General features: G+C 49.3%; 1 protein-coding gene and 1 long non-coding RNA gene across 5 annotated transcripts; one reads left to right on the top strand and one right to left on the bottom strand.

Annotated features, from left to right (window-relative positions):
• Positions 1-4,053: 4,053 nt before the first annotated feature.
• LOC144335045 (uncharacterized) lies at positions 4,054-5,289 on the bottom strand. Its single transcript, XR_013405480.1, has 2 exons — positions 4,560-5,289; positions 4,054-4,440 (listed from the first exon to the last, which is right to left on the bottom strand). It is a non-coding gene; the product is annotated as an uncharacterized LOC144335045 (long non-coding RNA).
• On the top strand, positions 4,684-18,110 carry SET (SET nuclear proto-oncogene). 4 transcript variants are annotated; one of them, XM_015116679.3, is made up of 8 exons: positions 4,684-4,810; positions 12,545-12,602; positions 13,257-13,399; positions 14,049-14,152; positions 14,245-14,358; positions 15,351-15,521; positions 15,613-15,759; positions 16,361-18,110. In XM_015116679.3, the coding sequence occupies exons 1-8, from the start codon at positions 4,699-4,701 to the stop codon at positions 16,382-16,384; spliced, it is 873 nt and encodes a 290-aa protein (XP_014972165.2). In that variant the 5' UTR covers positions 4,684-4,698; the 3' UTR covers positions 16,385-18,110. The 4 variants fall into 4 exon arrangements, with proteins under 4 accessions (XP_014972165.2, XP_077824018.1, XP_014972166.1 ...); XM_077967892.1 differs by lacking the exon at positions 4,684-4,810 and adding an exon at positions 5,926-5,986; XM_015116680.3 differs by lacking the exon at positions 4,684-4,810 and adding an exon at positions 10,635-11,034.
• Positions 18,111-22,992: the final 4,882 nt, after the last annotated feature.

The following is a 22,992-nucleotide window of genomic DNA, read 5'->3' as shown; positions in this document are numbered from 1 at the left end:
TTTCTTTCTTTTTTTTTTTGAGACGGAGTCTTGCTCTTATCGCCCAGGCTGGAGTGCAGTGGCACGGTCTTGGCTCATTGCAGCTTCCACCTCCCAGGTTCAAGCAATTCTCCTGCCTCAGCTTCCTGAGTAGCTGGGATTATGAGTGCCCACCACCACACCCAGTTAATTCTTGTAATTTTAGTAGAGATGGGGTCTCACCCTGTTGGCCAGGCTGGCCTCAAACTCCTGACCTCAAGTGATTAACCTGCCTCAGCCTCCCAGAGTGCTGGGATTATAGGTGTGAGCCACCGTGCCCTGCCAGGCAATCTTATAATAAAACAAAGAGGGCTGGGAGTGGTGGCTTATGCCTGTAATCCCAGCACTTTGGGAGGCCGAGGCTGGTGGATTACGAGGTGAGGAGATCAAGACCATTCTGGCTAACACGGTGAAACTCTGTCTCTACTAAAAGTACAAAAAATTAGCCGGGTGTGGTGGCGGGCGCCTGTAGTCCCAGCTACTTGTGAGGCTGAGGCAGGAGAATGGCGTGAACCCAGGAGGCGGAGCTTGCAGTGAGCCAAGATTGTGTCACTGCACTGCAGCCTGGGGGACAGAGCGAGACTCCGTCTCAAAAAAAAAAAAAATTAAAATAATAATAATAATAAATAAATAAAACAAAGAGGCAGGTATTATTATCCATTTTACAGATGTATACACTGAGACTTAGGCTTGATAGCAAGCACATCCCTATGATGAGGTGATCCTCGAATCTGGTTCTCAATGGAACTTGGTTATTCTCTTCATGATCTTAGGCAAATCACTTCTTTCAGGCTCAGCTTGCCCTTTGTAAAATCAAGACACCTGTGACTTTCAAAAATGCATTAGAAGGCGCCCAGAGTCTCAGCAGCTCAAAAAGCAGAGAGGGAAGCAATGAGGGACATGGGTGGTGATGGCACATCCTCCACCTTTTCTTCCACCAGAGAAACCTCAGCTTTTTTTTTTTTTTTTTTTTTTTTTTTTGACACGGAGTCTCGCTCTGTCGCCCAGGCTGGAGTGCAGTGGCCGGATCTCAGCTCACTGCAAGCTCCGCCTCCCGGGTTCACGCCATTCTCCTGCCTCAGCCTCCCGAGTAGCTGGGACTACAGGCGCCGCCACCTCGCCCGGCTAGTTTTTTTTTTGTATTTTTTAGTAGAGACGGGGTTTCACCGTGTTAGCCAGGATGGTCTCGATCTCCTGACCTCGTGATCCGCCCGTCTCGGCCTCCCAAAGTGCTGGGATTACAGGCTTGAGCCACCGCGCCCGGCCTTTTTTTTTTTTTTTTTTTTTGAGACGGAGTCTTGCTCTGTTGCCCAGGCTGGAGTGCAGTGGCGCGATCTCGGCTCACTGCAAGCTCTGCCTCCCGGGTTCACGCCATTCTCCTGCCTCAGCCTCCTGAGTAGCTGGGACTACAGGCGCCCGCCACCACGCTTGGCTAATTTTTTGTATTTTTAGTAGAGATGGAGTTTCACTGTGTTAGCCAGAATGGTTTTAATGTCCTGACCTTGTGATCTGCCCGCCCCGGCCTCCCAAAGTGCTGTGATTACAGGCATGAGTCACCATGCCTGGCCTATTATGATTATTTTTGAGACAGGGTCTCACTGTCACCCAGGCCGATGTGCAGTGGGGCAATCTCAGCTCACTGCAACCTCAGCCTCCTGGGTTCAAGCGATTCTCCTGCCTCACCCTCCCGAGTAGTTGGGACTACAGGTGTGTGCCACCACTCCCGGTTAATTTTTGTATTTTTAGTAGAGACGGGGTTTCACCACATGGCCAGGCTAGTCTTAAACTCCTGACCTCAGGTGATCCACCTGCCTCGGCCTCCCAAAGTGCTGGGATTACAGGCGTGAGCCTCCCGCATCCGGCCCATTTACTTTCATTTATTTGTAACATTCCTTTCCTTGAATGTCTCACAATGTATTTATTCCACCTTGTACAGACATTTGCATTGTTTCCAGTTTGTCTATTAGGAATCTTGCTGCTGTGAACATTCTTGTACCAATATGTTATGTATATCTGTTGGAGATGTAGTGAGGAGTACCATTGCTGGGTCACAAAGCATGCACACATTCAGCTTGGGTAGTCGTGGTATGCAGTTTTCCGCTGCAGTTGTACCGTTCTACCTTCTATTAGCTGTTGTGCTTTTGATTTTGCCTTACTCATTTTTTTTTTTTTTTTTTTTTTTTTTTTTTTTTGAGACGGAGTCTTGCTCTGTCACCCAGGCTGGAGTGCAGTGGCCGGATCTCAGCTCACTGCAAGCTCCGCCTCCCGGGTTTACGCCATTCTCCTGCCTCAGCCTCCCGAGTAGCTGGGACTACAGGCGCCCGCCACCTCGCCCGGCTATTTTTTTGTATTTTTTAGTAGAGACGGGGTTTCACCGTGTTAGCCGGGATCGTCTCTCGATCTCCTGACCTCGTGATCCGCCCGTCTCGGCCTCCCAAAGTGCTGGGATTACAGGCTTGAGCCACCGCGCCCGGCCTGCCTTACTCATTTTTATGCCCTGACAGACCCCCAATGACAGTGGCCTTTGCCACCCCCAGACAAGTGGCTTTCTAAAAATTCTTCTGGGTTGGGCGCGGTGGCTCACACCTGTAATCCCAGTACTTTGGAGGCTGAAACAGGCGGATCACTTGAGGTCAGGAGTTCAACAACATGGTGAAACCCCATCTCTACTTAAAATACAAAAATTAGTCACGCGTGGTGGCAGGCGCCTGTAACCCCAGCTACTCAGGAGGCTGAGGCAAGAGAACAGCTTGAACCTGGGAGGTGAGCCAAGGATCATGGCACTGCACTCTAGTCTGGACGACAGAGTGAGACTCTTTCTATAAATAAATAAATAGTAAAAATTCTTGTGGTCTGGTGTGGTGGCTCGTGCTTGTAATACCAGCACTTTGGGAGGCTGAGGTGGGCAGTCGGCTTGGGACCATGAGTTGGGAGACCAGCTTGGGCAACGTGGCCAAACCCTGTGCCTACTAAAAATACAAAAAATTTGGCCCGGCGCGGTGGCTCAAGCCTGTAATCCCAGCACTTTGGGAGGCCGAGATGGGCGGATCACGAGGTCAGGAGATCGAGACCATCCTGGCTAACACGGTGAAACCCCGTCTCTACTAAAAAAATACAAAAAACTAGCCGGGCGCGGTGGCGGGCGCCTGTAGTCCCAACTACTCGGGAGGCTGAGGCAGGAGAATGGCGTGAACCCGGGAGGCGGAGCTTGCAGTGAGCTGAGATCCGGCCACTGCACTCCAGCCTGGGTGACAGAGCGAGACTCCGTCTCAAAAAAAAAAAAAAAAAAAAAAAATACAAAATATTAGCCACCCATAGGGCGACATCTGTAGTCCCAGCTACTCAGGAGGCTGAGGTGGGAGGAACACCTGAGCCTGGGAAGTTGAGGCTGCAGTGAGCCATGATCACTAATGTACTTGAGCCTCGGAGACAGGATGGGACCTTGCCTTAAAAAAAAAAAAGTCGGCCGGGCGCGGTGGCTCAAGTCTGTAATCCCAGCACTTTGGGAGGCCGAGACGGGTGGATCACGAGGTCAGGAAATCGAGACCATCCTGGCTAAGACGGTGAAACTCCATCTCTACTAAAAAATACAAAAAACTAGCCAGGCGAGGTGACGGGCGCCTGTAGTCCCAGCTACTCGGGAGGCTGAGGCAGGAGCATGGCGTGAACCCAGGAGGCGGAGCTTGCAGTGAGCTGAGATCCGGCCACTGCACTCCAGCCTGGGCGACAGAGCAAGACTCCGTCTCAAAAAAAAAAAAAAAAAATGTCTTTTTTTTGAGACAGGGTCCCGCTCTGTCGCCCAGGCTGGAGTGCAGTGGCACAATCTCGGCTCACTACAACCTCCGCCTCCCAGGTTCAAGTGATTTTCCTGCCTCAGCCTCCCCAGTAGCTGGGATTACAGGTGCCCGCCACCAAGCCCAGCTAAAATAAACCTCTTCTAACTCTTAACTTGTATCCCTTTCTAAAACAAGTGAAAAGTGAATAAATACTCCAAGCCTCCAAAGATTCCTGCTTTTCCCCCTTCCTTTGTAATTCTTTCTTTTTTCTTTTCTTTCTTTCTTCCTTTCTTTTTTTTTTTAATGCAGGCATCTAATTCCTTTGTAATTCTTGATTGGGAAACCTTTTTTTCAACATTAATCTATCCCTTCAAGCAGAGACAAGGGAGGTCAGGAAGGAGTTAGCTAGACCGGGCGGTGGGGGTGTGGTTTACTGAGGAATGTTCCAAGCTTAGGTGAGGCAACAGCACGTGTTTAAATCTTCTGGAGGCCAAAGGAAAAAAAAAAAAAAGAGGATAAGTTCTCAATAGGGGCAGGCCTGTCTACCTGGGGGTTTGGGAACGAACTGGGGGATAGGCTGCAGGGGTTTACATGAAACCAGGAGGTATAGAAAGCACAGGACTGCTTTCAAGGAAGAACTTGCCCCCTCCCCCAAAGCCAAGAGTGCCCCTGCAGAGCGAGGCAGAGAGCAACTAAAAGAAATTTCTCCTGATTGGAGGGTGGGTGGGATGAGGCTGGGGGAGGGGGCTGGGGTGTGTGTCCCACTGTCATGTAAATATCCCTTCCAGGCAGGGCGGCTCCAGTGCAGATTTAAACCGCTGGCACCTGGGGCAGTCTCAGAGTTCAGCCTGCTTCCGGACGGGTGAGGAGACTCGTGGTCTGGTTCTAGGACTTCCCTAACAGCATGGCCCCTAAACGCCAGTCTCCACTCCTGCCTCAAAAGAAGAAACCAAGACCACTGCCTGCTCTGGGACCGGAGGAGACATCAGCCTCTGCAGGCTTGCCGAAGAAGGGAGGTATGTTTCTGCGCTAAGTTTTATTGGAGATTTAAGGGATTTGCAAGGATTGACTCTCTGATTTTCCCCCCCAATCCCTCTTGAGATGTGACCCCTAAGCGCCCCTGAAGGGTTTTAAGCCTGGGATGGTGGATTAAGTTTACGTGAAGAACCAGAAGGGACTAGACTGGGAGAACGGGAGTGCATGGGAGCTCATCCCTGCCCCCAACTCAACACTGACCCCTGAGCTTGTCTCCCCAGCCCCCAAACTTCCTCCTCTGGGGGTCCCTTTCTTGGCAAGGGGCACTGCCAGCCAGCCTGAGGCCCCTCCTTCACCCCCCACATCCAGTCAAATGCCCGATTCCTGGTGGTTCTACCTCAGTATCTCTCAGATCTGTCCACCTCTCTCTCTGTTCGTGCTGCCGACGGCGGCCCACAACTCTGGCCTGAATCTCTGCCACCTCCTCATCTTGGCTTCCAGCTTCCTCCTCCTCCCCTTCAGCCTGAGCATAGCCAATCACGTGGCCCACTCCCCGGCTTAAACCCCTCCCTTGCCTCCCCACGTCCTCCAGGTGCTCAGAAACTTCTGGGGCCCGCCCACCCGGTCCCCGCCGACCTCTCTGGGTTCACACTCCTGAGACTCCCCACCTGGGGGCCTCCCTCAATGTGGTACCCTTCACCTTGACCTCCTGGGACTCTACCCTCTGACCTCGGGGCCTAGATACCCACTTGTCCTTTCCTCTCCTTACCTGTGTACCACCTCCAGCTCTCTGCTGGAAAGTCACTTCCTGCGGGCATCGTGTGAGCCCCAGCACTTGGGAGTTAGGAGTCCCAGAGTCAGGCTGCCCTACCCTCTTGTCATTACATTATAACCAGCAGTTTCATGCGTGCCCTTCCCCCCTTTAAACTCAGAGGTGAGGGCTGCATTTTGGGACACATAGCTGGAGCTGGATACACAGTTGACTGTTCTGGTGATCAGGTCTGGCTCCTAGGGGAGAGTTGTGGTGGAGACTTCGTGGGCTGGGTGTGGATAGGCCCAGGGCCTGCAAGCAAGCAGGAAGCTTTGATTGGCTGAGGGCAGGCGACTCTTATGGAAGAAGCACTGACTAAGAGTCCTGCCTCAGGGCTCAGTGTGGACCCTTTTCTTCCACATGGGATGCGGAGACCTCCTGCCCAGCTTGAAACCTACCTTGCTGGGTGAGTCACGTAAAACAACCTGTGCTTGTTTTCTGTAAAATGGGATCCACAGTACCGATCTCCAGGCTTGCTGTGATTTGAAATCTAAGGGGAAGCACTAGACAGCGCCTAGCACATCATCAGTGCTCTAGAGCGCACTGTGCGCAGCAAAATGTGGATGAGTCTTCCTAGTCTCCTTCCAGTGAGCTTCCTGGGAGCATTAACAGGACTGGAAGGGATGGAAAGGTGTGAGGGGGTTCATCTAAACCCAAATAACAGCTCCTGCTGCTTAGTAGGCACTGATGGCGTGCCAGGAGCTGTGCCAAGCACTTCTCTATCCTGACAGCCGTATGCTGTGGACATCCCAATTTTACAGATCAGAACAGGAGGCTCAAAGAGATGTGTGTGTTGTAGGGGGAGATGTTCCAGTCTCTGGAGATTTGTTGGTCTGTGCCTGGGACATTGCAGCACTGTGGGGAATGCCAGCCTCTCTCTGTTCCAGTGTTTCTGGCGGTGGGGTTCTGTCCTCTTCAAAGGGAGCCGGGGGCCAGGTGCGGTGGCTCATGCCTGTAATCCCAGCACTTTGGGAGGCCGACGTGGGCAGATCACCTGAGGGCAGAAGTTTGAGACCAGCCTGGCCAACATGGCTAAACCCTATTTCTACCAAAGACAGTTAGCCAGGCGTGATGGCGCACGCCTGTAATCCCAGCCCCTTGGGGGGCTGAGGCAGGAGAATCGCTTGAACTCCCGAGTGAGCAGTGAGCCGAGTTCGTGCCATTGCACTCCAGCCTGGGCGACAAGAACAACAACAACAAAAGAAAACAACCAGAGGGGCCAGGAAGGGGAGGAGAGAGGAGAGGGAGGAATTCTGAGTGAGGGGGGAGGCCAAGGAGAGAGAATGCAGAGCTACTGGCATTGGAGACGGGGAGAGAGCAGAGTCCTAAGTGTGGATGAATAACCTCTCAGTGTGCCCCCAGCTCGTCCGTGTTTACTGACACCCCTGGCCCTTTTGCTTTCTCTTTCTCTTCAACTTCCTAGTGTGCTCCTCACATTTATCTTGAGAAGCACTGTGTGGGGAAGGGCAGGAAAAGAGGGGCAGGGAGGGTTGGGAGGCTAGAAAGGGAAACTGAAAGCCCACTCCCCCGTCAGAAGGCATTACAGGGTTCCCTGGGACCCCTGCAGGTGCTTGGGAAACAGGCAGATCAGGCACTCAGGAGATGTTGTGGGTCAGGAGTGACCCTGTGGGTCAGGCTTTGAGGATGGAAGCAGCAGCCCTTGGCATAGTGTTCTCAGACAGACTCAGCCCAGGAGTGGGTCGTGAAATCACTTTGGTGGGGTGTGCCCTGCATTTTAAATAGGAAATTAGAATCACACCACCCTTGGTAAGGGTAAGTTTTGGTTTGTGTGTGCTAGGTCATGATGTCAAAAGTACTTCTAACTAACTGTTGGTCACATTAAAAAAAATTGAGGCGGGGTGCGATGACTCACTCTTATAATCCCAGAGCTCTGGGAGGCTGAGGCTGAAGGATGGTTTGAGCTCAGGAGTTTGAGACCAGCCTGGGCAACATGATGATATCTCGTCTGTACAAAAGATAAAATAAAAAATTAGCTAGGCAAGGTGGCAGTGGTGCTTGCCTGTGGTCCCAGCTACTCAGAAGGCTGAGGTGGAAGGATCCCCAGAGCCCAGGAGGTCAAGGCTGCAGTGAGCCAAGGTTCTGGGTGACAGAGAGACCCTGTCTCATAATAATAATAATAAAATAAAAATAGAAAAACTGTTTTAAGGTAAGGGCTTTGTCCATTGCTACTTGGTTTAGAATCTTGGTTCTGTCACTTGCAACTAAGTTTAGTTTATGCTGGGCACGGTGGGTGGCTCATGCCTGTAGTCCCAGCACCTTGGGAGGCTGAGGTGGGCAGATCACCTGAGGTCAGGAGTTTGAGACCAGCCTGGCCAACATGGTGAAACCCTGTCTCTACTAAAAAATACAAAAATTAGCTTGTTGTGGTAATGGGCGCGTGTAATCCCAGATACTCAGGAGGCTAAGGCCCTCACTTAGCCTCCTGTCTAAGACATGCGCTGTCTTGAACATAAAAGATGTTGCTTGAGGCCGGGCGCGGTGGCTCAAGCCTGTAATCCCAGCACTTTGGGAGGCCGAGACGGGCGGATCGCGAGGTCAGGAGATCGAGACCATCCTGGCTAACACGGTGAAACCCCGTCTCTACTGAAAAATACGAAAAACTAGCCGGGCGAGGTGGCGGGCGCCTGTAGTCCCAGCTACTCGGGAGGCTGAGGCAGGAGAATGGCGTGAACCCGGGAGGCGGAGCTTGCAGTGAGCTGAGATCCAGTCACTGCACTCCAGCCTGGGCGGCAGAGCGAGACTCCGTCTCAAAAAAAAAAAAAAAAAAAAAAAAAAAAAGATGTTGCTTGAACTTTAAGAGCTGATAGTGGGCTGGGCACAGTGGCTCATGCCTGTAATCCCAGCACTTTGGGAGGCAGAGGCAGGCAGATCACCTGAGGTCAGGAGTTTGAGACCAGCCTGGCCAATATGGTGAAAACCTCTCTACCAAAAATACAAAAATTAGCAGAGCGTGGTGACACACATCTGTAATCCCAGCAACTCAGGAGGCTGAGGCAGGAGAATCACTTGAACCCGGGAGATGGAGGTTGCAGTGAGCTGAGATGGCGCCACTGCACTCCAGCCTGGAAGACAGAGTGAGTCTCAAAAAAAAAAAAAAAAAAAAGATCCAATAGTAAAGTCTGAGTCTGGAAGGCAGAATTCCAACACCACGTTCTGGTTAAAAATGTCCAAAGAGGCCGGGCACGGTGGCTCAAGCCTGTAATCCCAGCACTTTGGGAGGCCGAGACGGGCGGATCATTAGGTCAGGAGATCGAGACCATCCTGGCTAACACGGTGAAACCCCGTCTCTACTAAAAAATACAAAAAAAAAAAAACTAGCCGGGCGAGGTGGTGGGCGCCTGTAGTCCCAGCTACTCCGGAGGCTGAGGCAGGAGAATGGGGTAAACTCGGGAGGCAGAGCTTGCAGTGAGCTGAGATCCGGCCACTGCACTCCAGCCTGGGCCACAGAGCGAGACTCCGTCTCAAGAAAAAAAAAAAAAGTCCAAAGAGAGATTTCAGGTATTTTTTGTTTTTGTTTTAGAGACAGGGTCTTGCTCTGTCACTCAGGCTTCAGTGCAGTGGCTGCATTGGGGCTCCCTGAAGACTGGTACTCCTGGACCCAAGGGATCCTCCTGCCTTGGTCTCCCAAAGTGTTGGGATAACAGGAGTAAGCCACTGCGTGGCCAGGATTTGAAACTGGCCAGCGTATCACTAAAATCAACAAATGGTGCTGGCCGGGAGTAGTGGCTCACACCTGCAATCCCAGCACTTTGGGAGGGCGAGGTGGGTGGGTCACCTCAGGTCAGTAGACCAGCCTGGCCAAGGTGGTGAAAATCCGTCTCTACTAAAAATACAAAAATTAGCCAGTCGTGGTGGCACGTGCCTGTAGCCCCAGTTACTCGGGAGGCCGAGGCAGGAGAATTGCTTGAACCCGGGAGGCGGAGCTTGCAGTGAGCCGAGATTGCGCCACTGCACTCCAGCCTGGGGGACAGAGCAAGACTACTACCGTCTCAAAACAAACAAATGCTACTAATCAGGGTTTTTTCAGGCTTTTTGTGGTTCATGTCTTGGGGCGATAGAGGGACAGAGTGTGGGGCATCCGCATTACTTGAAAAGTATTATTTAAACAAAATGCTTCTGCCCTCCTTAGTGGTGCAGAGCTTTGACTCTCAAATAGACCTTGTTGGCCCCTTTCATCTCTGGGAACAGAATACCGCCTATCGCATGGGGCTGTTGTGGGGCCTCGGTGAGATAACCGTGCCATGCGCTGCTGAAAGTGGCACTTAACGCTCAGTCTGATTCTTGCAGGCACTGGGCACTGCGGACTAATGTGGTACTCCCTGCCTTCACAGGACTTCGAGTTTAATGTGGCTTCAGTGTCGTAACGTTTATCATTTCATAACAGAAACGGGTTCAGAGAGGAAGGGTGACTTGCTCAAGGGTACAAGCTTGCTGGGCAGGGCTTGGACTAAAACCCAGGAATGGCCCTGCGCGCGGACTACACAGCCTGGGGCTTCCCACACGAGCCCGAGTTTGAGTCCGATCGGCAGTTCCCCATCTGGCATCCAGGATGGGGTGCCCCCTGCTTTCTCCACGAAGTGGAAGGCGCCAAGAGGCCGGGTGGAATTCGCGGCCCCCACGCGAGGCCGGGCCTGTACTTTCGGGGTGGTGGGCGCCCCGCTCCCGGTGCCCCGTGGAGCAGGGAAGCCGCTCGCTCACCACGTGACGCCCCGGCCAGGGCACCCGCGCCTCCGCGCGAGGCCCCGCCCCCCGGCCCGCCGCGCGCCAGTGTCCTGGGTCGGGCCTGAGAGGGGAGAGCGGGGGAGGGGACGCGGCGCGGGGGGCGGCCGTGCGTCGCCGCGCGCCTTCCTCCCGCCTCTCGCCCGGCCCTGTGTCTCCGCGCCGCAACTCCGCCCCCTCATCCCGCCGCCCAGGCCAATGGCGCCGCGGCGCGAGCCTCCCCGGCCGGAGGCGGAGCATCCGCGCGGGGCCTGGCGCGCCTGCGCCCTGCGCCCGCCCCTCGCCGTAGGAGGAGGTGGAGGAGGAGGCGGCTCGGGAGAGCTAGCAGCGAGCTGGCTGGAGCGCCGAGCGCGAGTGAGGGAGCCGAGCCGCCCGCCGCCGCCGCCGCCTCCGCCTCCCCTCCGCTAACAGGAGCCCGGGCCGGGGCCCGGCACGCCGCCCCAGCCCGTCCCTCGGCGTCAGGCCGCGAGGGCAGCGCGCGCGAGCGAGCGAGGGGGAGGGAGAGCGAGCGAGCGCCGGGAGGAGGCGGCCGGACCGAGCGGGCGCCCGCGCGTGTGGCGTGAGGGGAAGCCGCCTGCCCGCCCCCTTCGCCTTCCCTTCTCTCCCCCTCCCCGCTCCCCCCCCGACCGCGGAGCAGCACCATGTCGGCGCCGGCGGCCAAAGTCAGTAAAAAGGAGCTCAACTCCAACCACGACGGGGCCGACGAGACCTCAGGTGAGAGCGGCGAGCCCGGGGGCCGGCCCGCGCCGCCATCTTCGCCGCCCGCCCCGGCCGCAGGCCGCCGGCGGGGCCCGGGGCGCGCGCGGGGGGCGCCGGGCGGGGGGGTGCGGCGCGGCCGGCTGGGGCCCGCGGACTCGGCGCCCTTTTTTGTGCGAGGCCGGGTCGGGGGCCTGGGTGGCGCCGCGGCGGCGGCCGGCGCTGCGAGGCGGGGGCGCTGCGGCCTGCTCGGCGCGGGCGGAGGAGACCCCCCCTTCCTCTCCCCCCTCCCTCGCTCTCCTCCCCCTCCCTCCCTCCCGAGAAGCCTCTCTTTATTGTGCTCCGCCATGATGCCTCGCTCCCATCAGCCGCCGCCGCCGCCACATGGTGCGGCCGGACGCGGCCCCGCGCCCGACCTCCCGCGCGGTTCCGCTTCGCGCCCGGCCCGCGGCGGCGCCCCCGGCACCCCCGCCCAGAGGCTGGCCCCGGCGGGGCTTCTGCCTGGAGCTGGGGCTGGGTGGGGGCGCGGGGAGCACGCGGCCGGCCGCGCGCTGGGCCTTGGCCGGCCGGGAGGATGCTCTGGCCGGCCTGGGCGCACTCCCCACGTGGGGCGGCCGCCCCGTCGCACCAGCGTGCGGAGAAACCTGGCGCCGCGACCAGTGTATCGGGGGTCTTGGAAATGGCTAAGAAAGCTGGCCTCTGCCAAGGAGGCTCTCGGCAGGGGGGCTGCCAATCCCGGGATGGTTACCGGAAATGAACCGCGCGATCTGGCCCCTTCACACCCACTTAGCTTTGTAGGGGGGTTGTAGTCTTTACAGGACAAAAGGGCACCTATTCCAGAGCACACCCCCTTTTTTTCCTCTCCCTTCTGTGCTTCACTGCTTTCTGATCGAATATTTGCTCCCAGTAAGTGCTCCAAAGTCGTGTGGGGCCGTATCTGAGGTCCGCCCGCCTGAATTGGGTTGGAGGGGTTCCTGCTTTGAGAAGGTGAGGGCCAGTGTGTAGGATGGTGCCCGGTGCCTTTCCAGTCTTTGTAGGCGTGTCTGGTGTCTTCATTGTAATAGCAGAGTCGTCAACTTTCTATGAAAGGTAGTTTTGCCTTGATAGGTGGTAGTCGTGGCCTAATTTGTATCATTGTCATGGCTTTAGTTTCCATATTCTAGTTAGCAGCTGCTACTGTTCTCTTGCAAGTGTATAATGTGAAATAATAAACGTGAAGACTTCTGAATAAGGTTATTCTGTATCTTTCATAGTAGAAACCTTAAGGATCGGTCTGTTGTAGTGAAACTCTTTAAAAAGGCGCTATAGAAAACCAATTTCTGAGTAACCCAGCAGACAGCATGACTTGTGAATGGTCTTTTAATTAAATAGAAATTTGTCAGCTACAAGCATGAACATGTGGAACAGTTACCTTTGTAGTAAACGTTTTTGTTTTAATGGCTTTTGGAATATTATAGTATTGACATCTGGAAAACTAGGTACATTTATTGTAGAATTTTAAGTTTTTTGCTCCTTTTTTTTTTTGCAGAAAAAGAACAGCAAGAAGCAATTGAACACATTGATGAAGTACAAAATGAAATAGACAGGTAACATTTTTCTTAATATACTTTGGATAAATTTTCTGAGATGTGTCTAATGGCCCGGTAATCATTGAAGCTGTGGTCAAATCTATCCACTGTCAAAGGGGAAATGATTCTAACTTGGTTGGAAATACTTACGTAGATTCAGTGTTTTTTGGTGAAGTGATTGTACAAAGTGTTTGATGAAAGTACATTGACCTTACAAGGTTTGGGTTTGCTTTCAAAGACTAAAAATTGCAGTGTAGGTCTGAATTGCAGTGTAGGTCTTCTGATGGTTTAGCAGTGTGGCATCAGTGGTTGCTCTAACTTGCCTTACAACTTTGTTACGGAATTAGCCACTTTATTTAGAAATTGTGCTTGAGGGAAACAATTGAAATGGGACTGGAAATAGAATGGGTGAAGTAAATACACGCAATGTTACCAGAGTGTTGAGTTTGGGCACTCTTAATAGTCATTATTACTGAGTGTTTATTGATAAATCAGACAAAATTGCCATCTTAGTTTTGATTTGAGTGTTTAAACTAGGTGATAATGGTTATTGTAATTTAGTATTTTGCATGGTTCCAAAGCTAGTAAGTAAATATACACATCTGTAATGTGAAGCAATTTTTTAATTTGTTAAATACTATCATTATCAACATCTCTTTTCATTTGCTTCAGACTTAATGAACAAGCCAGTGAGGAGATTTTGAAAGTAGAACAGAAATATAACAAACTCCGCCAACCATTTTTTCAGAAGAGGTCAGAATTGATCGCCAAAATCCCAAATTTTTGGGTAACAACATTTGTCAACCATCCACAAGGTATGTTTTGGACAGGGCATTATTAAAGGATAAATGGTGTTTCTTAGAATGGAGGAAGCTTGGTGAAGACTTAGTCCAACATGTTGGGTCACATGCAACAAAGACAGGCTGGGTGCAGTGGCTCACACCTGTAATCCCAGCACTTTGGGAGGCTGAGGTGGGCGGATCATTTGAGGTCAGGTTGGAAACCAGCTTGGCCAACACGGTGAAACCCTGTCTCTACTGAAAATACAAAAAAATATGCTGGGCGTGGTAGCGCACACCTGTAATCCCAGCTACTCGATACTTGGGAGGCTGAGGCAGGAGAATCGCTTGAACCCAGGAGGGGGAGGTTGCAGTGAGCCGAGATTGTGCACCATTGCACTCCAGCCAGGGTGACAAGAGCCAGACAGTGTCTCAAAAAAAAAAAAAAAACTCAGAAGATGGGAAAAGACCTGCAGCTACTGCTTTCTATTCTGTTTAGGAGAAGCTATATTCTAATTGCTTGATGAAAGATAGTGACAGTCTGACATTGAGCAATTGCCTTTAGTTAATAATGGGTTTATAAAACCAAAGATTCTAAGTTTGGAAAAATTTTAAAGGGATCAGTTAAATTGTTGTTAGTGTATGCCTGTTGAAAATTCAACTGACCTGTAATTTTCTGGCCTAGTGTCTGCACTGCTTGGGGAGGAAGACGAAGAGGCACTGCATTATTTGACCAGAGTTGAAGTGACAGAATTTGAAGATATTAAATCAGGTTACAGAATAGATTTTGTAAGTATCTCTAACTTAATCTTGTTTGCCACTGTGGAATTTAATGTGAGCTTTGGTTGGACCTGTTCATATTTCAAATCTTTCAATTTCAGTATTTTGATGAAAATCCTTACTTTGAAAATAAAGTTCTCTCCAAAGAATTTCATCTGAATGAGAGTGGTGATCCATCTTCAAAGTCCACCGAAATCAAATGGAAATCTGGAAAGGTATGCTTTGAGGAATTATTTGACAAAAATAGCATTTTACCTATTTCACTTTAGTTTTAACCGCTTACAAGTGCTTGATACGTTGGTAATGTGGCTAAATAGAAAACCTTAAAATATAAAACGTTCCAGTGTGCTGAAGCCAAATATTAGAATAGTTTAAGTTCTCATTAGATGTTACAGATGTAGGCAGGAAGATCTCTTGAGCCTAGGAGTTTATCCTGGGCAACATAGACCCTTATCTTCAAAAAAAAAGAAACAACAAAAAAGAGAAAATTTAGCCCAAGTTTAAGAATTGAGAACTGGGGCTGGGCGTGGTGACTCATGCCTGTAATCCCAGCACTTTAGGAGGCTTAGGTGGGCAGATCACGAGGTCAGGAGATAGAGACTATCCTGGCTAACATGGTGAAACAGGGTCTCTACTAAACATGGTCTCTATTAAAAGTACAAAAAAGTAGCTGGGCGTGGTGGGGGGCACCTGTAGTCCCAGCAACTCAGGAGGCTGAGGCAGGAGAATGGTGTGAACCCAGGAGGCGGAGCTTGCAGTGAGCTGAGATTGTGCCACTGCACTCCAGCCTGGGCAACGGAGCAAGACTGTGGTTTTTTTTTAAAAAAAAAAAAAAAGAGAGAACTGGACTAAAATTTTTGTTGTTTTTTCTGCAATGGTGACTGAGCTCTTCAAATGGCTTGCCATTTCTCAAAATCATTTACATCCGTATTTAGGTAGTAAGACATAATTTAGATATTTGAGCTGTGTTGTGCTAGTGGCTGTTACAGTGGAAGAAATTTTATGGAAAACCAAATTTAGTTGATACTATTTCTACCTGCTGTACAGTTTTATGATTGCTCTTAGGTAATAATAATAGTGTATATAGTATACTGCCTTTTTTTTTTTTTTTTTGCTGAGCTTTTGGGGAAAATCTTATTTTTTAAATTATAGGGAGTTTTGGTGTTATAGAGAGATTGTATCAAAAGCTCTTCTGGTATTCATTTAGGATTTGACGAAACGTTCAAGTCAAACGCAGAATAAAGCCAGCAGGAAGAGGCAGCATGAGGAACCAGAGAGCTTCTTTACCTGGTTTACTGACCATTCTGATGCAGGTGCTGATGAGTTAGGAGAGGTCATCAAAGATGATATTTGGCCAAACCCATTACAGTACTACTTGGTGAGTTGAAATACTCATTTATTCAAAGTTGGACTTGTCTCAGTTTAAAAATGAGTCCTTACGAGTCCTTACACTGTGGTGTTTTTTTAAGGTTCCTGATATGGATGATGAAGAAGGAGAAGGAGAAGAAGATGATGATGATGATGAAGAGGAGGAAGGATTAGAAGATATTGATGAAGAAGGGGATGAGGATGAAGGTGAAGAAGATGAAGATGATGATGAAGGGGAGGAAGGAGAGGTAAAAGAAAATTTGGCTAACCCCGCAAAGATAACCTTTAAAGAATTCACCATGTTATTTTGGGGGTTGTATATATAGTGTGGTAGAACTGACCAGAACTGATTGTGGAAAAAATAAGCCATTTTGTTGTTCAAGAATTAAGGAAATGTTTGATAAGCATGTGGTACTAATGTTTAACTAGTTGGGTTTTCTTTGTTTGTTTGTTTGTTTGTTTTGGTTAGTCTTATGACCACCCAAGCTTGTTTTTCTCTAGCCAGTACTTAAGCAATATAGGCAGTGTAGCTGGTCAAATTCTGACATCTCTGAAATAATAAAGCTTCACATATTTTCGACAAACTGCACAATTCCTGAATAGTCGAATTAGGATAGGTTGGTTTTATTTCGGATTATTTGATCTGAAATGTGCCTGATTTGGTTAGAACTGAAAAGTTACTAATAAGCAACATCAACACGGGTGTTTCCTTCGAACAGATGCAGCTGACTTACAGGTTTAGAAACTGGAGTGCCCCCAGGGCATATGTTCTATGGGGTCCATTGTGGTCCATGTGAAAGCAAGTCTCAGCATTAATTGTGAAGATTAACTGCCCACTTTTTCTTTCAGGAGGATGAAGGAGAAGATGACTAATAGAACACTGATGGATTCCAACCTTCCTTTTTTTAAATTTTCTCCAGTCCCTGGGAGCAAGTTGCAGTCTTTTTTTTTTTTTTTTTTTTTTTTTTTCCTCTTGTGCTCAGTCACCCTGTTCTTGAGGTCTCTTTTCTCTACTCCATGGTTCTCAACTTATTTGGGGGGAAATACCTTGAGCAGAATACAATGGGAAAAGAGTCTCTACCCCTTTCTGTTGGAAGTTCATTTTTATCCCTTCCTGTCTCAACAAAAACTGTATGGAATCACCACCACCGAGCTCTGTGGGAAAAAAGAAAACCCTGCTCCCTTCGCTCTGCTGGAAGCTGGAGGGTGCTGGGCCCCTGTGTAGTAGTGCATAGAATTCTAGCTTTTTTCCTCCTTTCTCTGTATATTGGGCTCAGAGAGTACACTGTGTCTCTATGTGAATATGGACAGTTAGCATTTACCAACATGTATCTGTCTACTTTCTCTTGTTTAAAAAAAGAAAAAAAACTTAAAAAAATGGGGTTATAGAAGGTCAGCAAAGGGTGGGTTTGAGATGTTTGGGTGGGTTAAGTGGGCATTTTGACAACATGGCTTCTCCTTTGGCATGTTTAATTGTGATATTTGACAGACATCCTTGCAGTTTAAGATGACACTTTTAAAAATAAATTCTCTCCTAATGATGACTTGAGCCCTGCCACTCAATGGGAGAATCAGCAGAACCTGTAGGATCTTATTTGGAATTGACATTCTCTATTGTAATTTTGTTCCTGTTTATTTTTAAATTTTCTTTTTGTTTCACTGGAAAGGAAAGATGATGCTCAGTTTTAAACGTTAAAAGTGTACAAGTTGCTTTGTTACAATAAAACTAAATGTGTACACAAAGGATTTGATGCTTTTCTCTCAGCATAGGTATGCTTACTATGACCTTCCAGGTTTGACTTGTATAACATCACTGTCAAACTTTGTCACCCTAACTTCGTATTTTTTGATACGCACTTTGCAGGATGACCTCAGGGCTATGTGGATTGAGTAATGGGATTTGAATCAATGTATTAATATCTCCATAGCTGGGAAACGTGGGTTCAATTTACCATTGGTTTCTGAAAGTGTTCACATCATTTGGGATACCAGATTGCTCAGTACTTTTCTGGGTATATTGTGCCCTTGATTTTTATCTCCAAGTGGCAGTTTTTAAAATTGGCCTTTTACCTGGATATAAAGTAATAGTGCCTGCCACCACCATCCAACAGACCTGGTGCTCTAATGCAAAGTTATACATGGGACAGTTGCTGGCATGTCTTCATTGGCTGTATAAAATGTGGCCAAGAAGATAGGCTCTCAGAGTAAGAAGTCTGTGATGGTTAGCAGTAACTGTCCCTGCTCTCTGGTATAAAGCTCTCAAATGTGACTGTGAATCTGGGTGGGATAAGGGACTCGGCTCTGTCTGCTCAATGCCATTGTGCAGAGAAGCACCCTAATGCATAAGCTTTTTAATGCTGTAAAATATAGTTGCTGAAATTAAATGCCACTTTTTCAGAGGTGAATTAATGGACAGTCGTGAAATTCAAAAGCTTTTTGATGTATAAAACTTGATAAATGGAACTATTCCATCAATAGGCAAAAGTGTAACAACCTATCTAGATGGATAGTATGTAATTTCTGCACAGGTCTCTGTTTAGTAAATACATCACTGTATACCGATCAGGAATCTTGCTCCAATAAAGGAACATAAAGATTTTTTTTGGACTGGGGTCATTCTCCTTGTTTTGTAGAGGAATGTTACTTGCTATTGGATTTAAAAATTGTATTTTTTTTGTCTTCACATCATTAGTGACTGGGGAAGCGTGGGCTAGCACTAATGGTATAACATTGGTTTAGAAAGCTTTGAGCTGGTCGGTGTACAAGTAAAGGATAAATTCAAATATCTTACTTGGATACAGTTTCTGAGAGGGTGAGTATAGCATTTTCATTTTGAAGTCTCAAAAGGACTTTTTCACTGGCAAGAAAATCCAGTGAGGTGGGTGCTGTTACCTGCAGCTTGAGCTACACATAGTCAGCTGCAGTTCAGATATTTTGAGACGGTATACATTTACATGTGTGAATGTATACAGTTACAGTATATAATAGTTGTCAAAATGGTCCTACACTGTTAACCTCTTAACTGTGCTTAATTTGGAAGTTAAGTTTTATAGGCATGTGTAGGAAAAATTGTATGGAGCTTGGTACTCCTGTGGTTTCAGGCAGCCACTGGAGCATCTTAGAATGTATCTCCTTTGGATAAGTGGGGCTACTGTAGTCATTTGAATGAATATCCACAAGCCTGTAATACTTTTTCACACACTTAACAGTGAAACTTCAACTAGTGATTTTACATGCTGGTGAGATTCTAGGGCTGTCAGGTTATAGGTCACAAATAATGTTTATTTTGGGGAATGTCAAAAATTGGGAGCCCTTTAAGGTAGTAGTTCACTCTCAACTGTTGTGATCTCCTGAGGTGCTCCTAATATCTGTGAATCTGTAAGAGAACTAGGCTGTGAGAAAGCAAAATGGCAACCTTAATGTACCAAAAAATTTAGTACACAGTAGCCGGCATACCTTGTGTCCAATTGCAAGACGAATTCTTGGGCTGGTCTTTAGTGTGTATTAGAACGGGCTCAGCTCCTTTTCTCAAGGACATTTGAAAATAGAAAATAGAAGCTGGGCACAGGGGCACATACCTGTAATTGCAGTGCTTTGGGAGGCCCAGGCTGAAGCATCGTGTAAGCCCAGGAGCTCTAGGCCAACCTGGAAGACAGGGACATCCCATCACTACCATAAAAAAAAAAAAAAAAAAAAAAAACGGGTGTGGTGGCACTAGGCTAATTCTAGCTACTTGAGAAGCAGGGGCAGGAGGATCGCCTTAGCCCAGGAGTTTGAGGCTGCACTGAGCTATGACTTTGCCACTGTGCTTCAGCCTGGGTGGCAGAGCAGCAGTAGTTTACTTTTTATTTATTTTTTTTATTTTTATTTTTATTTTTTTTTTGAGACGGAGTCTCGCTGTGTCTCCCAGGCTGGAGTGCAGTGGCGTGATCTCGGCTCACTGCAAGCTCCGCCTCCCGGGTTCACGCCATTCTCCCGCCTCAGCCTCCCAAGTAGCTGAGACTACAGGCGCCCGCCACCACGCCCGGCTAGTTTTTTGTATTTTTAGTAGAGACGGGGTTTCACCATGTTAGCCAGGATAGTCTCGATCTCCTGACCTCGTGATCCACCCGCCTCGGCCTCCCAAAGTGCTGGGATTACAGGCTTGAGCCACCGCGCCCGGCCAGTAGTTTACTTTTTAATAGGCCTGAGGCAAAGGGCTGCAGAATAGCAAGGACTTTTAAAGTGGAGGGTATGGGCCAACTGTAGTTGGTGACATTGTGTGCTCAGATTCTACCCAGACAAACCAAGATAAAAATGGACTGGTTGTAGGGCCAGGTGTGGTGTCTCACGCCTGTAATCCCAGCACTTTGGGAGGCCGAGGTGGGGAGATCATGAGATCAGAAGTTTGAGATCAGCCTGGCCAACATGGTGAAACTCTATCTCTACTAAAAGTACAAAAATTAGCCAGGCATGGTGGCATGAGCCTGTAATCCCAGCCACTTGGGAGACTGAGGTAGGAGAATTGTTTGAACCCAGGAGGCAGAGGTTGCAGTGAGCTGAGATCATGCCACTGCACTCCAGCCTGGGCGATAGATTGAAATGGTGTCTCAGAAAAAAAAAACAAAAATTGACTGGTTTTTGAGAAGGAAAAAGCTGTATGCATGGAAGGGGGAAAATGTTTCCTCATGCAGTCTGTTGACAAGTTTTAGGTTCCTTTCAGTTGAGTTATAATTTTTGTTTTTTGTTTTTTGAGATGGAGTTTTGCTCTTGTTGCCCACACTGGAGTGCAATGGCGCGATCTCCGCTCACAGCACCGGTTCAGGCGATTCTGCCTCGACTTCCCGAGTAGCTGGGATTACAGGCATGCGCCACCATGCCAGGCTAATTTTGTATTTTTAGTAGAGACAGGGTTTCTCCATGTTGGTCAGGCTGGTCTTGAACTCCCGACCTCTGGTGATCCACCTGCCTCAGCCTCCCAAAGTGCTGGGATTACAGGCGTGAGCCGCCGCACCCGGCAAGTTATAGTCTTTTAAGGCCAACTGGCTAGAAAGTTGGTTTGCACTATTCACAGTCCACTGAATGCTGAACACTAATTTCCTAAGAATTCCAGTCTTTTTTTTTTTTTTTTTTTTGAGGCAGAGTCTCGCTCTGTTGCCCAGGCTGGAGTGCAGTGGCCAGATCTCAGCTCACTGCAAGCTCTGCTTCCCGGGTTTATGCCATTCTCCTGCCTCAGCCTCCCCAGTAGCTGGGACTACAGGCGCCCGCCACCTCGCCCGGCTAGTTTTTTGTATTTTTTTAGTAGAGATGGGGTTTCACCGTGTTAGCCAGGATGGTCTCGATCTCCTGACCTCGTGATCCGCCCGTCTCAGCCTCCCAAAGTGCTGGGATTACAGGCTTGAGCCACCGCACCCGGCCTAAGAACTCCAGTCTTATGAAGTATTATCACCATCAGAAGTAAGATGCAGCTACCTGGTCAAACTCACCCAACAGTCCAGGACTTGGCTTCCCTGTGTAAACGCTCCCCTGTGAAAAACACTCCCCAGGTCGGGTGCGGTGGACCACACCTGTAATCCCAGCACTTTGGGAGGCTGAGGCAGGTGCATCACATGAGGTCAGGAGTTCGAGACTAGCCTGGCCAACAAGGTGAAACCCCATCTCTACTAAAAATATAAAAAATTAGCTGGGTGTGGTGGCACGTGCCTATAGTCCCAGCTACTCAGGAGGCTGAGGCACGAGAATCACTTGGACCTGGGAGGTGGAGGTTGCAGTGAGCCAAAATTGGCACCACTGCACTCCAGCCTGGGTGACAGAGCAAGACTCTGTCTCAACAAACCAAAACCAAAAACAAAAAGCCACTTTCCAACCAAACTTGGAAAACCATCGAATGCAGCTTCCTGCCTGCACTGAGTGGATAAATGAGCCAGGAGTTGAGATGTGAGCACCCTCCTACGGAGAGTTATCTCAGATTACTCTTGGCTTCCAGAAGTAACATTTAGCCATCACGGCAAATATACTTTTTTTTTTTTTTTTTTTTTTTTGAGACGGAGTCTCACTCTGTCGCCCAGACTGGAGTACAGTGGCGCGATCTCCACTCACTGCAAGCTCCGCCCCCCGGGTTCACGCCATTCTCCTGCCTCAACGTCCCGTGTAGCTGGGACTACAGGCGCCCGCCACCGCGGCCGGCTAAATTTTTTGTATTTTTAGGAGAGACGGGGTTTCACAGTGTGAGCCAGGATGGTTTTGATCTCCTGACCTCGTGATCCGCCAGTCTCGGCCTCCCAAAGTGCTGGGATTACAGGCGTGAGCCACCGCGCCCGGCCGCAAATACACATTTTAAAGGGTTAATTAGCTGGCTGGACTGACTACACCACTGGATAATTCCTAAAAGGTGCGGAAGCCTTGTTAGTTGGATTCCTGGATTTTTGATCAGCTGAGGTGAGAAGTTGAGGGCTTTTTTACTCCTTTATTTTACTTTTTTAAGAGATGGTGTCTCACTATGTTGGCCAGGTTGGTCTTGAACTCTTAGGCCTCAAGCAATCCTCCTGCCTCATCAGCCTCCCAGAGTTCTAGGATTACAGGCATGAGCCACTGGGCTTGATCAACCTTCTTGCTTCTAAATGATGGATAATAGCATTTCTTTGACCCCCATTTTATATTATTGTATTTATTTTTCTCAAGACAGAATCTTGCTCTGTTGTCCAGGCTGGAGTGTAGTGGCGTGATCTTAGCTCGCTGCAACCTCTGCCTCCCAGGTTCAGGCGATTTGCCTGCCTCAGCCTCCCAAGTGCTGGGACTACAGGTGTGCGCTACCAGCTACCACACCCAGCTAGTCTTTGTAATTTTGTATTTTTTATTTATTATTATTATTATTATTTTGAGATGGAGTTTCGCTCTTGTTGCCCAGGCTGGAGTGCGATGGCGCGATCTCGGCTCACAGCAACCCCTGCCTCCCAGGTTCAAGCCATTCTCCTGCTTCAGCCTCCAGAGTAGCTGGGATTACAGGCATGCGCCACCACGACCGACTAATTTGTATTTTTAGTAGAGATGGGGGTTTCTCCATGTTGGTCAGGCTGGTCTCGAACTCCGGACCTCAGGTGATCCACCCGCCTCGGCCTCCCAAAGTGCTGGGATTACAGGTGTGAGCTACCGTGCCCGGCTGTAATTTTTTTATTTTATTCTTTTTTTGTTGTTGTTGTTGAGATGGAGTTTTGCTCTTGTCATTCAGGCTGGAGTGTAGTCGCGTGACTGGCTCACTGCAACCTCCACCTCCCGGGTTCAAGCAATTCTCCTGCCTCAGCCTCCCTAGTAGCTGGAATTACAGGCACCCACCACCACACCCAGCTAATTTTTTTTTTTTTTTTTTTTTTGTATTTTTAGTAGAGACGGGGTTTCACCATGTTGGCCAGGCTGGTCTCGAACTCCTGACCTTGTGATCCACCTGCCTTGGCCTCCCAAAGTACTGGGATTACAGGCGTGAGCCACTGCGCCCGGCTAGCCTT

The sequence above is a fragment of the Macaca mulatta genome, chromosome 15 (assembly GCF_049350105.2).
Source record: "Macaca mulatta isolate MMU2019108-1 chromosome 15, T2T-MMU8v2.0, whole genome shotgun sequence".
NCBI classification, from domain to species: Eukaryota; Metazoa; Chordata; class Mammalia; order Primates; family Cercopithecidae; genus Macaca; species Macaca mulatta.
The sequence above is the reverse complement of the archived record's forward strand: the minus strand, read 5'-3'. Positions and strand labels throughout refer to the sequence as shown.